At 39.8% G+C, this 17,766-nt stretch overlaps 1 protein-coding gene across 3 annotated transcripts in view; it reads left to right on the top strand.

Moving 5' to 3' along the window:
• The window catches only part of ADAMTS17 (ADAM metallopeptidase with thrombospondin type 1 motif 17), a 145,209-nt gene that overhangs the window by 55,646 nt on the left and 71,797 nt on the right, over window positions 1–17,766 (top strand). For all 3 annotated transcript variants that reach the window (XM_015873158.2, XM_015873159.2, XM_032446811.1), the window contains 2 exons: window positions 11,510–11,650; window positions 12,359–12,509. In XM_015873158.2, coding sequence (XP_015728644.2) covers window positions 11,510–11,650; window positions 12,359–12,509 — 292 coding nt within the window. The remainder of the gene's footprint in view (window positions 1–11,509; window positions 11,651–12,358; window positions 12,510–17,766) is intronic.

Here is a 17,766-nt window from a genome sequence, read left to right as displayed (position 1 = left end):
GACCAGAAGTTGATGATGTGATCCCATACAGGTTTTACTCTGACAAGCTCAGGTACTAGTAACTGTGTTGTTGCACCAAGGCTTCCTGAGTAGCTGCGCAGTTTCTTTCAGACAGTTACTGTCTCAACTAAATTCTGCTAGTGCCAGCACACTCCATTTTAACCTCACATGAGTATTGCTGTTCCAGTACACTGCAGCCCTGGGATTCTTGGGAGTGACTGACTGCTGTGTAGACATGCCCCGAGGCTGGCCAAAAATGCTGGCAGCAGTCTGTACCCACCCTGGAGTTGCTAATTTTATTTTCTGCCATTTGTGTTGTAAATCAGTTGTGGAATGTCCCTCTCTGTTCCCATGCTCCCTTGTTCCCCTCCTCCCAGGTTTCATTCTTCTTCTACAGATAATTACAAGCACATTTTCACAGTTAAACTGCTCTTCTCTGCACAGCTCCAAGCAGACATAATGAAACACTGTCTAATTCATAGTCTGTCCATATACATCAAAATTAGTATGATCAAGCCTAAACAACTATTTCATAACACGCTCTGATTTTGAGAGATAAGTAGATACAACCCAAAATGTCCGTGGATGCTTATTCCACTTCAGTAACACACGGAGAGCTCTGTTTTAGACCAAAAGAAAGTTATTGTACACTTAAGCTTAATATTAGTAGCTTGATGACAGTTTTCTGAAAACTGCACCCTAAGTTTGTCACAAGGAAGCAGAGATCAAAGGCAGATACAGATCTAAACATATGTAAATAAATAATAAGAATTCTTATCAGTGAAACCTTCTGCAAGTATGGGTGGTTTGACTTGAGATGTTGAGGAAGAGGTTGAGGTGGAGCACCACTAAACAGAACACATGTCTGTGCCCGACATATGTTAACTGATTTTGTGTATCTTCTGTCATATTGAATTCCTGAGGTGGAATATTGCTGCTGTGGTAACTTTGGCTGGGCAAGCTGTTTTAGTAAGATCAGAATCATACATGCATCCTCGTGGTTCATCAGTTTTAGTGCAGGGTTAAAGGTGTGAAGTTATTTGGTAGAAGCTGAGTAGAATTTGAAGGAGGCAGAAATTCTGGGGAAATTGAATAGAGAAAAAGACGACTGTGAAGGAGAAATGGAGGGTCTGATTGTGTGTGCGCCTCTGGGTAACATGACTGGTTTTATTTCAGTTGTGTGCAAAACTGCAAGGTACTTGTGGGTGTAATTAATAAACCTGATAATCCTAGCATAGGGGTGAGGTACCTTCCCCCTGCCATGTGTATATCTTCTCGCTCTTGTTATCTTCTGAGTTTGTCTGTTTACAGTATTGGAGTATAACCATATTGGAACTGTGCATGGGAACATCCACCTCCAATTGCTTTGTGGATGCTTGTGGCAAGCATTTGTGTGGTTTTGGGCAGGGATTTCTATGGTTTTACTCTATGCTTTGTGAAAGATGTCTGTGTAGTGAAGCAATGTTCTGTCACAGACCCACTAATTTATTTGTTTTTGAGCATCTTGTACAGCTTTATTTATCCTAATAAAACTGCACCAAACAAACAAACAACAGTTATTTAGAAACTCTCAGACAACACAATTTCATTTAATCAATAGCTCTGCGGCTTTGCCAGCTATGTCTTTCTTTTTGAAGGGTAATTCTGCTGAGTAAGCCAAGGCCATGTATAATGGGCTTTAATGATTTGGCAGATCCTTTATACGCTTCCTGCTACTAGGACTCTGGTTTCATGCTTTACTGGCTTTGCTGGCAACAGCAATGTGGCCCCAGTGACCTAAAACATAGGAACAGTACAAGGCCTCACTGTATGACCTCCACAGTCCACAGCAACTGAGGAATTGTTAGGTTTGCAAGTGCCATTTACCAAATATTCATTTGTTCTTATACAAGGGCAGCAATCTAGCTGAAGTATTTACTTTTCCACTAGCAGCTGAGTTCCAATAGCTTGTAACCCAGGCTGTCCGCCTGGCCTGCTGAGTTCAACAGGTTCCAGGTGAAAATGACTGCATTTCTGTGGGAGATGATAAATCCCAGACTGTCATTGGAAAAACCTTCTGTCGTAATTCAGCAGCAGCAATGCCAATGGAAATGATGTTGCCTCTAAAAATGTGGTTCCCTGTACCATTATGTCAGTGGAAGGCAGCACTGTAGTGGAACAAGGTTGGCTGCTTCTTTGACTGCAGTTGTGTTGTAGAATAAAATTCAAGAAATGGTTACTGGACAAGCAAACTAAACAGGATTCCTTTGTTCCCAGTGATCTCCTTCCATTTCGAAGTCCTCCTAAGGTGCTGGGCTCTTTAGATTGCCAGCAGGGAATTCTGTCATGTATATCATTACTTGAATCCCAGTTTCTAAAAGAGAAGAAGCTATGCGGTTTTCTCAGGTTTATTTTATTTTTTCTTTTTGCTGGTGTTGTTGTTTGGGTAGAGCAGATTGAAGCAGTAGGAGTTTGCTCTAACCTGCATAATGGTTTGTTCTCCCTGAATTTTCTTTGTTTGAAGAGTTTCCTTCCCGCTTTGCTCTGATTAGCTTAATATGTTGAGCTTTTTAATAATAAGCGTTTTTTATTTACCTTCCTTCTCTCCTCCAAATTCTACCACGACTCTCATTTTTTGTGCCAGATCTCATCTACGTGTGGGACAGTTTGACATTTTGGAAATTTCTGATGTCTCTGGCACGTGAGAATCCAGCTCACTCCTGTCTTTTCCACCTGCTACCAGCCAGGCTCCCTTCCTGCTTGCTGTTTACCTTCATAACTACAAAGATCACTAGTAAAATGGCAAACTTCCAATATATATTTGTTTTAATAGTCATTTTAATCATGAACATTAAAGCTAGGGAGTATAAGGAAATGTTTTGTATGAACAATTAGCTTCCTGCTTTAGGTAGCCTTCAGACTTCAGAAAAAAAGGAAAAAGCAGAGCTTCCTTCCTTCCTCTCAAAAGATCAATGGTTAGCACCTTTCAGTGGGTAAATTGCATCCTGATTAACACTTTCTTTATCTGAATTAGGACTGCTTGCAGCATGACGTGTTAGAATTGGCTTAAGAGGAGAGAACTCTTGTCTAGCATCCATTGTGAGACACTGTGATCGCTGCTGTTTGATTTCTGCTAAAAATGCAGATTGCCTGCATTGTGTAGCTCAGAAAAAGCTTGTGGAAAAGCTGGTTTTCCCACAGGAGCCTGTATTTTAAACCTTACCGGTTTGTAAAATGCATTATTGTGTGCATCTTCTCTGCATGTGATGGGCAGACTCCTGTAAGGAGTTCTTCCTATGAAGATAACAGGGTTTTATGTTTCTCTGTAATTTGTTTTCAAATTAACACATTCAAGCCAAGTTCATTCAAAGCAATATCTCTTTTCAAGTTGCCTTTTTTATCTTTCTTCATGTGTTGTTCTTTACAATATGAAGGCAGTCTTGGCTTCATGTTCCTTGAGGTTTGTAGGCAACCAAGCATCTCCACTACTCAAAGAATTTCAGTTCAGTGTTACTCTGAATGTATCACTTCAAAAGGACTTTGATACCAAGCCATAATTTGCAGCGTTCTTGTTGGATATCAAGTCTCCCCATTGATGAAATGAGTGAGACAAATGATATAGTGTGCTGAACTGTTAAGGCCAAGGCCAGATGATGCAATGATTATGGCTTTTTTTTCTTTTTCTTTTTTTTTTTCTTTTTCCCAGAAGCAGCATCATGAAAAATCCCAAGAGTTAAGAGAGCTGGTACATAAGAGGAGCATTATTAGAAACAAAATTTCTGGTAAGGGTAGAAGCACACCTGTGCTGATGGGAATGACTGTGACAGGGATACAACTGAGAAATACAATATCCTTGCAGCAGGTTCCTTCAGTAGAAGGGTCTTGGCTCTTGCAAACCGATCCATTGCTGGGTTACAACTTGAACTGACAGAATTGGGTCCCGTGTTCCCTGTGCAACTTTTTTTTTCTGGAAAGATTTTCTTTTTTTTCATTCTTGGAAGCAAAAGAAAACACGTGAGTTTGTTACTGTTCCCTGCATTCACCTGACATATTGGTGACTTGGTGTAAGATCACACAGAATGTGTTTTTTGCACTAGGTCTGCAACTCCACAATGATTGGCAACCTACACCAAAAGAAAGAATAAAAGAAAGAGGCTAAAAGATGCTTTTCCCTGTGAACAGGTTTGCTACTGTTCTGGAAGCATGTACCCTCTGCCTTCTCTGGGTGCTTCTGAAGACTTGGTGCTGGTAGAATTATACACATTACAGTTACTTCACGTAAGCGTCTTTTGATGTTTGCCGTCTCTTCATTCCCACCTCCATGAAAGCAGAATTCATCTCCAAGCATGGGGAAGGCAGCCAGCATTCCTGATTCCACAGGAACAGTGTGTTCCTCAGGCTGCCTTGTTTTCCCCATTGCTCAGTAGTGGGTGGCTTCCTGGTCGGGTAGTGTGGGACATCTGTGGTTACTCGTGTTGCACATATTTAACACATATGCTCAGTGTTTCTTCTTTCTCTGGAGATTTTTCTTTTAAGAGTGTCTTATGTTGCATCTCTTGGTTCAGGTTTTATTCTTGGTAATTAATGTAGTTGACTGGAGGCTTTTGCTGTTTTCTTAGAAGGTTTAGGAGAGCGCACTCAGGTGATTACTTGCAGCACATTCCTCTTAGGTTGGTAACATCTTGAAGGACAAAGCTGTCAGCTGTTCTCACTGAGCCCTTGTCTGAATTCCATAGTGCATGGACAAGCCTCCCACCCATCTGTATCGGGGTTTTGTCTTTTTCACACCCTACAATTTATATTTATTTTTCATCTGTTGAGGAAATGCAAGTCACATTTTCTGGGGTTTTGTTCTCACCCACTTCCTGGCAGTGCTGAAAGCAAGCAGCTTGTTATGTTTCAGCATGTTACTGCTGTGATGCACAAGGGTGTTCTCTGCATACAAGGAGCTGCAGATGGGGTGCAGAAGCTTTTATTTACCAAAAAAAAAAAAAAAAGAGAGAGAAAGAGAAACATGCAGTCTTTCTCTGCCCACTACTTTCTGAAATCAGATTGAAGAGTGAGAGGGTTTCTCATATCCAGGAAGTGGGTCAGATCTTGTGGAGGCCAAGGGAATGGCTGAATATATGCGTTTTTTCATGGAGATGTTACACTTTGACCCTCAAATAACTTTATTCCTGCTTTAGGTTCATAGCTCAGCAGTGATCATGACAAGTAGCTTGAGAAAAGCTTTATTGTTTAGCTTTTCCAGTCAGCAGTCACTTTGATGTATGGTGCGATGAGTGGATTTTGGTATAGCATTCACCCCTTCAGAAGTCTTCAGACTGTTATAACAGTCCGTGACTGTTAGTGGTGCTGCTGTTGTCTCTGTGCATTGCTGGCAAGGAAAAGAAGTAGAAATGCCCATCATATGGTTGAATGACTGTTGTGAAGATGGGATAGCCCTCTGGGGATGCAAAGGGTGTAGAAATGTACATGCTGTAAGATGATGATGATGAGGCCCATAGTGCCAAAAAGAAAGGCTGGGTAGGAAATCTTTGTGAACTGTCATGAGCTCATAAAAGACTGTGAAACTGTTACTGTAAGTGTGATGAGCTCCTGATCCTCTTCAGAGGATGTAAGTGTAGAAAAGGAGTACATTTAGCCCTGGGCAGTAATTGCTGTGTGATGCTGGACTGTATTCCTCTGATTGGATTCATTTCATGAGCCTTTTCTACACGTCCATTGCTTGTGCTCAACTCTGTTCCTTTCTACATCAGCATGATCAAACTGGACCATTCGATGTTAAAGCCTTTACCTCACCAAGGAATCTCAAGAGAGAAACCTGAGCTAATGTCCATTGGAAAAAGTAGTTAATAGTGTAGGCAAGTGATGTTATTGCTGGAGAAGTGATCATAAGATGATTCACTTTTCTCTTCATTGCTCTAGTCTAACTTCCATCAAACCAACTGAAAGGGCTGCCACTGATGTCAGTGGGATTTGGCCAGCTCTGTTACCAGTATCCAGAACCACTGGGGCAGCAGGCTTTCAGATGAAGTGCTTGGGTGAGCATAGTGCTGTGGGCCTGTGCCTGCTGTGTTAGTCTCCCGTGTGTGCTGTATGTCCCTTGCTTCACAAGCTCATACTTACTGCCATACGGATTCTGTGGCAGAAGAAATAATTACTTTTAAATCAAAACCATATCATAAAGGGCTGGATCTGTCATGCAGCTGAATAAACCACTGCTTTCCACGCTGCTTTTCACTATAGGCATTCAAGTGTTCTCACTCACTGTTGTTGACTTCTTGTTTATTTGATTAGATAACTATTGAAAATGTCTGGTTACTTCATCCTTAGAGAGTGAATAGACTTGCTTATGACTGTAAGAGTCTATTAGTCATAACTCCCTTAAAATGTTGTTTCTTCTGATAAGTAAAACAATAGCACCCATCCTCAAGTGGATAACATTGTGTACGTAATAAATGTCTTTGAATACTTCAAATGTTTTAAGTAGAGTTGTCTTCCCCTCTTCATCTCAGCTCACCAGAGAACCTCCTGACAGCCTCTGAAATAGTTGAGTTATATTTAAATGACCATGTTTGTGTTTGAAAAGCACAAGGTGAAAAAGTCTGTTTTCCATTAAGCCAACAGACCTAGTGACCGCTGTTTGTGTAAGAAGGTTATGCAAGCTATTTCAGTGCCTGTTTCCCAGCACAACTCACCCCAGCGTGTTTCCCCAGCATTTGTTAGTTTGTCCTCCATCCAAGCCTCACTTGGACTCCCTTCTGACTCCTCTGGCTGTCTTTGCATCTCTTCATTTACTTCACAGATGCATCACCTTCTCAGGTTGATCTTACTTTAAACTTCCTGTCCCCATTGTGCATTGCGCCTCCTATTATAATTTCACCTCTAATGAGCAACTCTGTTTCAATTCTGCCTCCGTTATGCCTCACTTCTGCCTGTTATTCTCAACTCGTTGGAAGCCTCGTAACTTGCAAGATATCAGCATTTTGTATTGAAATGTTAAACATGTTGAACCAGTTCAGAAGTAGGCATCTTTCCAGTGACGCAGCTTCAATTTCAAACGTTAATAAAAATTCCTAACATTGAACTTGATTTGGGACTGGACGACTCACAAGCTTGATTATGTGATATACTGTCTCCCACTTCTAAGTTGTTGGTTCAAATCCAGCCCAAGTCAGTAGCTGCTGAGAACTGTTGACATATATTCTCTGCTTAGTGATCTACACTGATTTGTGTTTAATATTCATGCTTAGTGTTCTCGTGCACCTTGTATAACCTTCCATTCCAGCATCTTCCTTTATAGCTGAAATTGGATGCAGTTTGGAGATGGAATTTCCATCTCAACCATTCATGGAGACCCAATAGGGAGTGGGAAAGGGGAGGAATTTTGTTCTCCATATGGATAGAAGTGGGATTTGTGCCCACAGCATGTAAATAGCAGGCTTTCCATTTGGTATTCTCATCTTGCCCACGCTGAGATGCCAGAGCATGTTAAGTTACAGTTCCTCTTTCTCTTTCATACTAAGTGAGGATGTTGTTCTGTTTGCCCTCCCTGTGCATTTTGTGTGGGGTTTATGCAGAAATTTGCCCCAAATCCTGGTGCTCGATCACCTCTGGGTGAGTTAGGACAAGGTGAGTCACAGGAAGTGACTTTTCCCCCTGTGCTCTCTTGAGAAGGTCAGTAGTGACCTACCTTGCTGTAACACGCAGCTTCTGGTACTGCATATAGCTCTTACAGCACTGCTGCTTTGCAAAAATAGAATGCTTTAGAAAAGGGCTGAGGGCCTCCTGTTATAAATACTGGTAGAGAAAACATGCTTTCCAATATACAAGGATCAGCCAAGAATGTGAAAACCTGCCTTCTCCCATGCCACTCTGATATATTTTTGTAGCAAGACCTTTGCTTGATTCTTAGAGTCCATGTTGGTGTATGGGGCAAGTGGATCCAAGGAGCCCTTCCTTTTGGATGTCTTGCTGTGCTTATGCTATGAGAGCAGTTTGTGAGTTGGCCCTTGAGATATAGAAACCCTTGGATTACACTGTCAGTAGTCATGAGAGGCAGACCACTGTCTTTTTCTCTGTATTGACAGCTGATCATCGTCTTTCACTGTCCTTCAGAGAAAGGGTGACTTTGGCATTACTGCTAATTGTGTGGAGAGCAATTGCGTGTCATGCACAAGTTTAACAAACTGCTACAATGACAGCAAGGTCACCTTGGGTAGCTTTACTAGTCCTGATTGCCACTCATTTCTAAAGTGAATCAGCATCTGACTCACCCTGGGCTCAGTGCAGACCAATGGAAAGGTTTGGCTTTTGCAGAGAGGCTTTGGAGAGTCTCTTATTAACAGCCAGCTGAAGTGCTTATTTGAAACAGAGGGACTGTAGTAGTTCATGGTATTTCCACTTCTGGGTGTGTTTTTTTTTTTAAGGTTTCTCTTTATCATACTTCATTATTTACCTTGCCAGCCTCTTTCTGCTTGAAGAAAAGCATTTGTTTTACGGTTGATGATGTTTCCTATCAAACTTCCATGCCTTCCCCCTGCTTTATAACCTCTCCCTACCAGAAGGGGAGAGTGTGACAGTAAACCTTGGGGTTTTTCAAGTGGTCTGTTACCAGCCGCAAATGTGCAGCTGTTTAAAAAATTTAAAGCATATTTTAAATCAGTTTCCCTCAGCCTTTGGCATTGTTCTTAAACTCAGATGTGGGGCTTTTAATAGGAATCCTGTTGAGAGTCATAGTGGTTCTGATGAAGATTTCTATACATGGCCTAAGAACTCGGAGGTGCAATACACTGTGCACTGAAGGCAATAGAAAGCATTCCACAGGGTTTGGTGGGCTTTGGCTCAGGCTTTTAAGAAATAACAGGAAGCATTGGAAAAAGTACCAAGGGTAAACAGAACAGTATAGTTACATTTACTGTCTAGAGGAGAAACTTTGCTAATGACCAAAATAAACAAAGCCAGTCCATTTATTTAGTATTGCTGTGGGAAAACAAACGTCTTAATTGCATTTAGCTAAAAAGAGTTACACAAGAAGTTGGCCAGCTCAGACACAGAGTGTAATTCTGACATGCTGACCCAACTCTAATTGCTGTGCAGGCTCTGACAGAGAGTAGTGTCCTGGAATTGAGCACCAGCTTCAGAGAACCTTTGGTGAACCAAAGGCCAAACTTTGACTGCATAGATTGGAATTAATGATTGTGGTAGTAAGAGCACAAAGTGACATTAAGTCCTGCTCATTTCTAATGTCTGTGCTGGCTTTGCAATGTGAAGGACATTATGTAGCATGTGTTTTCTGCCCTTGGTAAAAAGGATTCTAATGAATTGAACAGCACAGGGGGCCTCCAAGATTATGTAGTGCCATTTTAACCTTCTAATCTTAGAGCCATTCTTATGGACCTGCCAGAATGGGAGTGTGCACTGCTGAGTCCCATCCCAGAAACGCTCTCAGAGCAGAAATCTAGGGGATGTAAACTCAGTCCTCAACAGTGTGGCAGTCACAAGGTGGGCAAGCTGACAGAAACCTTGGAATCCTGCTTTGTTTCCATTAGAAATATTAACACAATTGCAATGTGATTGCAAGCCTTCTAATCTGGCATCTTTAGGCAGGCAAACTTTCCTCTGGAGGACTTCCAGCAGATTTACCTGACTTGCTTCATAGTGTTCAGCTCTCCCCTTCCTCATGTTCATTAATACAGGCTTTAGATGGGCTTATTTGCATTGCAGGAATACTGCTGGAACTTTCTTCCTTGCATGTGAAGATATTTCTCTGTCCATAGAAGCAACACGAGCAAAATATTTGGAGTGAAATGCATGCTACGTTGAAGTTAATGGCAAAACTCCCATTCACTTCAACAGAGCAGGAATTTCACTCTTTGCTGTTTTGAAGTCAGAGTTACTAATAGACTGTTAAATTATTCCTGCGTGCATCAAACAAAATGTGCTCAATGTTAATGTTACTGCTGTGTTCAAAGGTTTAAAAGCAAGCATAACTGTGAACCTCTGTGTCTAAACATTGTTAAATGTAGTTTTGCTAGAAATAATAATGTCCCTGGAGATAAACCTAGAATAATAGACTCTGCTATATAATCTTCACTTTAAGCTAAAAATAGCATAAGTGGTGGTTTAATCTAAGCCATAATTATCAAGCTGCTGAAGCTGGTTTTGGTTCATTGCAACTAGAAATGTATGTTGTGTTTAGACCTTGAACAGTTGAGTCCCAAAAATGGAAAGAAGCAAAGCCAAGAGTGTAGTCAGAAAGCAAACAGGAGCCTTTGTGAAATAACATATATCGAAGCGTCCAATACCATTTTTTAAGGGACTGCTTCTGGCTTGCTCAGTCCAGCAGGTTGGAGACCTACAGAGTTCCTGTTAATCTGTGTTTTTGGCCCAACACTGGTGGCTGTTACTTTGCTAAAATGTGACCTGGGCCAAACGAGACACTTTTTGTCTGAAAACCATTTTCCACTTCACATTGGAATCAAAGGAAAGATGTTAACATCTCAAAATGTTATTATTCTCTATAACTTCAAAAATAATTTTAATGATCGTTTCAAAGTAGGATGGAAAATCCTTCGCTTTCTTTTGCGTCTGGGCAGCATGATGCAATAAGCTGAGTGCAAAACTGCCATTTAGGACTTCCGACACTGATGGAGTAGATGAACTTGCAGACATCATTTATCCCTTCTCTGCTGCCATTGGAGCTGTTGCTGAAGGCTCACCTGATCCAGAGGAGATTCACCTTCCTAGAAGGACAGTAGAGTGAGGCTCCTCTGAACAGTGATTTACAGTAGCAGCCAATGGTAGACATCCCGAGGGGTGGTAGGGTGGAGAGAACTTTTAAAGTAAGATTTATCTATTTTAGAACACTTATCAAAATTCTCACTGAATGTATTTGAGTTCCTCCCAGTATACTTATACTACACCATTTATATTGTTTGTTTAGATGGCTTGTTTTGCTGAGTAGGTTACATTTTCTTCTCTGGTATGGGGCAGACTATGTGCTTGTTTGGACAATGCTTGCAAAAATGGGAGCTTGATTCTGATTAAGGCTCCTACCTGAGCTTTGCTGTTAGAGCTGTTACAGAGTCACAGAATAATTTGGGCCAGAGAGGCTAGTGGAGATCATGTGATCTAAACAGAAACTCAACACTTCAGAGTTTGGTCATCTTTGAACATCTTTGGTGTTCTAGCAGATATCCTTCAGATCTGTTACATCCAGGTTCACTCTTCATGAACCAACAGGTAGTTATAATTTCTGGTAGGAAAATCTATGCAAAGGACTTTTAAAAACTGCTAGCAAACAAATACTAAAACCTGGGTGAAGTTAAGGATAAATTGAAGGAACCTGCTATGTATAGTTTAATTTTTTATAAATAAATACATATACTATTATTACAAGTATAAACAATTCTGTAGTTTATTCATGAAACATGCTCCACCATTAGGTGAATATTTCTGTATTATTTGGAAATGTCCTACACGATAACTTGATAGACGTTTTTCTTGTTTTGTTTTAATTAAACAGCATGGGAATGAGCCATGATGACGATCATCCTCCCTGTGCAGGGAGGTCTCATATTATGTCTGGAGAATGGGTCAAGGGCAGGAACCCCAGTGACCTCTCCTGGTCTTCATGCAGTCGCGATGACCTTGAAAACTTCCTAAAGTAAGGATTGCACTGTACTCTTTCATTGTGGTCTTACACGAACAGTTTAACTCTGAAAGCAGCTAATGCCATTATTGCTAGGAATGGGTTCAGCATGGGAAATTAGGATTAGAGGTGTTAGTGACAGGAAAATAATGAGAGAAAATGAGATATCTGTTTTTACATTAAAGCATACAGTTGTAAAAGAAGTTGCGTCTGAACTCAATGTGGTCCCTGACAGAAGGAAGATGCCACAAAGATATTCTGGTTTGTAAAAAATTGTTTTGAAGACAAGGATAAAAATCTTTCCTTTATGTTTGCGATAGATAAGAAACCAAAGGCTTAAAATTCAGCTAGAGGGATTCAGGTGAGACTTGACAGAAGTCTTTCTAGCAATCTGTGTAAGGCTTGTAAAGCTACTGGGATAGATAACCTAAGGGCAGAATTGATTCTGCATCAGATTTCAGACAAATATTTACACAGAATGATGTGAATACAGTGTATTCTGCTTCAGGGCCTGAAATGGAGGATGAGTTCTCAAGAACCTTTCTATCCATAAGCTTAATGATTCAGTTTCCAGAACAATATTGGGAAAGACATCACCATCTCACACGAGGTCATCAGATTCCCTGTTAAAGACAGGACAAGAGCTGCTCTACAGCAGAGATCAAACATTGCAGTTCAAAGGTGCTTTCCCTTAAAGGCATGTTTAATTATCTCACTCCACAGGTCCAAGGTCAGCACCTGTTTGCTAGTAACAGACCCCCGAAGCCAATATGCAGTGCGGCTCCCTCACAAGTTGCCGGGAATGCACTACAGTGCCGATGAACAGTGCCAGATCCTCTTTGGGACCAATGCTACCTTCTGTAAAAATATGGAGGTAAGAGCTCATGCAACATATCTGGAAATGAGGTGGGATCTAGAAATATAGCTGTTAAATGTTGAAGAAGTGAAGGGGTTTGTATCTTCCTCGGAATTGTAGTGTGATTTTCAGATTGTTTAGCACTACTGCTGCAAAATCAGTAGACAAACTTCCATTGGTTTTCACGTCAACAGCACATACATAATTCTGCACTCCTTTTCTTCATATCTGTCTTGTTAATGTCCCACAGCAGACGCAGAAGAACTTTTGTTTTTACTCATTCTTAATTTAGGCACTGTTCCCTTTCAATGCTGTTTCTCTGAAGAGCTCAGCAGAGATTGTTTTCCTAGTCATTCAGCTGAGATGAAAGTATCTTCTCACAGGAAAGCTTGCCTACTAGATGTCTGCGTGGATCTTTCAGTAGACCTCACCTGTACACTGTTGCAATGTCCTTATAAGCTGACTCTGATTCCTTACAAATGAAATAATAATGACTGCATTGTTTATGGTGTCCATTAAATGTCTGTGTAGAATTAGGCCCCTTCCTATGTGTTTTCTAAGCAAAATAATGTTTAATCAGACTTTGGATATGACATGGCTAGTATCATATGGCTGGGCAGCATAATAGAAACAGTGATTTTCGGTGTTTCTAGAAGCAAGTCATATTTGAGATGAGGCAGTCTGACTTTTCTAACTGATTTTTCTGTCTTTCTTCTTTAGTATAAATTTCTCTATTTAGATATCTAAGCTCTTTTTAAAGTCTTATATGTAATTAGATGTCTTGTATTCTCGACAGAGCTTGTCTGCATCTCACTTCAAATAGGGAGAAAGGCTTAATTCCATCATGTCCTTAGAAACATCCAGAAGGAAGTCATGAAGCCCTGTATCATGTAACCAGTGTCAGCTGGGAGCAGTCCATCCTAGACAGGCATAGAGTCAGGTTTCTTGCTGTCATTAACTAGCCACTTGTAAATTGTCCTTTAGTACCATTCTAAACAATCCCAAGATCTGAAATCATTTCTAACAGTGAAAATAATAATCAGTGATAACTGACGTTTCTAAGTGCCAAATGACTAAAACGGTTGAAAATGTGCAAATCCTGGGAATGTGGTCTTAGTTTCAAATTTGTTGTTTTATTTGTTTTGGATTTGGAAGCAAGATAATTTAGAACAATAAGAAAAGAATCTGGAGAGATTTGATTTTCCAGATCCATAAGGAAAATGCAGACCACTGGGACTACCATACTAGAAGGAAAATGTTAGAATTTAGGTCTGTAAAGAAAATCCCAGAGCTACCCAGGATAGTTTTTCCACTTGTGTGGGTGTCACAAAGCTTGAATAGTGTTGGAACAGATATTTGCTATTTTCCTTGTTGCGACTGAAAAAAAACCTAACACATCCTGTTTCTGGATTGGCCAATACCTACAAAGAATGTCAGCCTACTGGTAGGTGGTCAGCATTGCTCATGCATGCCTGCTATTACAGTCTTGAATTGTTTCAGGAACAAGTTTCTTGCCAGGATAACAAACCAACAGGTACTGTTCTTCTCTGCAAGATACAGACAGCAGGTAATTGTGCCTCCCATGATTTTTAACCTGTCATGTTACTTGACTTGACTTAGAACACATTAAAAGCTGTGTTCTTTCCTTCCATCAGTGCATTAGAATCTCACCTCAGAAAAAGATGTTTGCTAAACCCTTAGTAGTTTCTAAAGAAAAGCCTTGTAAAACTTCTGCTAATTCAAAAGAGCTTACAAACACTTAGGAGTATTTATTTTTCTCTATCAGATGTTCATTGCAGTTAACATTCATGCTGTAAAGCTTGGATCAATTATGGCACATGCTATAAATTTACATAAATAACTTCATCCTGTTATGCTATGAAGTGGAGTTTGAAGGCAATGAAATTAGTTCTTTTGAGGAAATTATCATCTTAAATTTCTAGACCTTAAAAGGCTTTTTTCTTTTCACCTTTGTGTTTCTCATGCTTCATCTGCAGAATGCCTGTATTGTAAGTCTCAAAGCTGTCTACAAAAATATGAACCAAGAAAAAAAATTGGCACTAGTCATTGGCATTAGCTGTAGAAATTATTGGCAAATGTAGCTGTCTCCTCTTTTAGCCAATGGTAATGTGGTATTTTTAATTCAATAAAGGATTTAAAAAAAATCTAAATGTAGAAGTAATAAACATTTGACAGTAAATATTTGTTACAAAAAGGAAATAAACTTCAGGAAATTAGCCTGTTCAGTCTTTTTATGATTGCATGTGTCTACTGTCTACTTTTCTTATTTAATAAAAGAGCTGCATTATAGCATTTCATTGGGGATAGCTGAGCCACATAATTACATCCGTCAAACTGGAGACCTACATGCAAAGATGTCATACAGTGATTGTAGAGCAAATTTCAGAGATAAGATAAATTCAAAATTTTACCATTTTTGAGAAACTGCAGAAACTTACTGTGCAGTAAGTTCCGTCCCTTTATGGCATCAAGAAACAGATTTTTAAAGGGATGTAATATCCTCTGCTTTCACAGAGAGCCAGGTGCCTAAATGCTTGGCAGTGTCTGGACCTCAGACACTGCTCCAACTTGATAGTTAAACCATGAATATTCAACATTATATTGGTATTTCAGATTGAATCTCCACAATTCCTCCTCCATATTTGTTCTTGATGGTATCTCATGTGCCATAATTCCTCCATCCCTGGAGGTATTCAAGCCCGGGTTGGATGGGTTCCTTGGCAATCTGGTCTAGTACCAGGTCCAGGTTGGTGGCCATGCCTGTGGCAGTGGGGCTGGAACTTGATGATCCTTGAGGTCCCTTCCCAAGCCATTCTATGATAATACAAAGTTGTGGCCTTCAGAATTGTAACAGTCTGCCAAACCAGAAAAAGGTAATTTTTGGCTGTTCTATTCCAAATTTGCAAAACAGCAATGAAAAACTATGAGGTAGGCTCACTTGTACATATATTATACCATTAAACCTTTTGGCATTCGTTTTTAATTTGGACACTGACTCTACATTTTAATATAGTAGAATTTTAAAAAAATAATTAAATACAATAATTAACAGAGTCAGAACGTAAAAATCAACTCTACAGTTTTATGCTGCTGTAAGCTACGGCTTCTTAGATGTGTAATTCAGGATCAGCTTCTGTAACATGTCTGCTGCGTAGGATGTCCTTGTGCATGTTGACTGTTCAAGGAGCTGTGGAATCAGGTTTTTAGGCTGGAGGGTTGTCAGGCAGGGAATAATCATTTCTGTTAATTAAAAGATACCATTTCTATTGTGGTATTGTATGTTTAATAGGTAACAAGATTACATGCCCTCTTGCAGTGCTACCAGAGTTTCTGGTCCACCTAAGAGTTTGTGCAGTCCTTTTTGTTTTGAGGGAGAGAAGTTACTGTTAGCAGAAATGAGATAAATGATTCCGCTATTGTCAAGTTCTGAGCAAAATCGGAAAATGCACTTTTGACACTGCACAGTGCATTGTCAGTGTACCCCAAACACAGAGACCTTTTTGGGCTCTGGTTGCTGAATGCTGATGAGAGTTTGGGGCCAATATTCAAGGTAGTGCAAATTACTGGAAATTCAACCTGCCTGGCCTCTGTTCTACAGATCTGTGCGATGAATCAAGTATTGTGAATTCATTTGACCCCTACGCAGAAGGAAGTAAAAGGCTTCTGTCCCACTCGAGCTATGAAGACCTCTGCAGAGAGTAGACTTTAACACTTTGAACTGCTAAACTAAAGGACAGCAGTCAGTGAGAGAAAAAGTAGAGATGCTTCATGCCCAAGTCTGTCTCAAAGCAGAAGTGGTGTTTCTCCACAGAAATGCATAAAAAATGCACTGTTCATGATTTCATATGAGAATATCCTGTGCGTATAATCTGAACGCTGAGTTTATTTTTCAGACTGGCAAGCCTACTAATAAGGGCTTTTGCACTGAAATTATGTTTATGGAAAAAATGTGACTTCTATCTCTTGTATCCAGTGTTTAGCTTTTTGTTTTATGTGACTTTTGGCTTATTTATTATTAACACATTTTTGCGGGTTTTTACATAACCATTATCTTTCAGCATTGTTTTGAGTGAAAACTGTGCTTAGGTTAAAATGGCATGTGGGAAGAGACTGACATTGCTACAGAGGGATTTTTTGCTGAAAAAGGGGCACTCAACTCAGATGTAGCTGGGAATGTGGATTTTGATGTGACACTGATGTTAGAAAATTTAAACCATCTAGTATTGGCTCTGCTGTTTTACTTGAACTGAAGTTGTTTTGCAGTAAATATATGCATCTCCCAGTTTCTGAAAGCCACAAAGCAGCAGCATGAAACAAGGAGGCGTAATTGACTGTAAGCCAAACGTGGCTAAATAGACTTCTGGGTTAAAATGGAAAAGGAACAGAGAAGAAAATGTGAGGGAAGAGGAACTGTAATAATCAATGAGGAGCAACAATTGTAATAATTAAGTGGGTTGTAAATATCGCTTCAGTTCTCATATTTTATGGTGTGATGGTAAATATAATAATAACATGAGCTAATGTGGGTTTTCTGTGGTCTTGATGTTAATCACAAAGAGACTGCCAGAGTGGACTCTTGGACTCCATGCATGTGAATCAATGGGGCTCTGTTTTTTCTTTGCAGAGTCATTTGTGAGATCCAGACAATGATAGTAAGCCCTATTATTTAGTAATGTATAGACTATTTACAAGAGCATGGTCTTTAGATTGTGAGCTGATTTCCTCTGAAAATAATAGAGTTTGTATTGTAATTTTCTACATAACCAGGGACTTTGTCTACATAATTTTCTATCACATGCACACACTTTAACTTCTGTGTAAATACAATAATAATAGATCTGGAAAATGATGATATAATAATAAGGTAGCTGGAAAAACTGAGGGTTGCAGGGCAGAAGCTGAGCAATTCTAAAAATAAATTTAGGAGATTTTTTTAATAAGTAAAGGCAACAATTTACTCAATTGCTATAATATATTTTATAGTTTTCCTAGTGCAGATTGTCAAAATTGAGACTATTTTCACGTTGACTGTTACATATGAAACTGAAGTGTCCTATTTCACTGCTTCTGAACGTTGCAGAAAGACCTTTTTCTCTTTATTTTCAGTGGAAATACTTTTTGTTTAAGAGAGAGAAAGAGAGAGAGAAGCAGAGTTCCTGCCTGGGCAGCACAGCCCAGTTTACAATTATTGGAATGCTTCAGAAATTTTTGTATGTGTTTCAGTTTGGAACATGGTCAAAACACATTCTGGTGC

Source organism: Coturnix japonica, chromosome 10 (assembly GCF_001577835.2).
Source record: "Coturnix japonica isolate 7356 chromosome 10, Coturnix japonica 2.1, whole genome shotgun sequence".
NCBI classification, from domain to species: Eukaryota; Metazoa; Chordata; class Aves; order Galliformes; family Phasianidae; genus Coturnix; species Coturnix japonica.
Note: the sequence above shows the minus strand (reverse complement) of the source record. Positions and strands in the feature narration are given on the sequence as shown.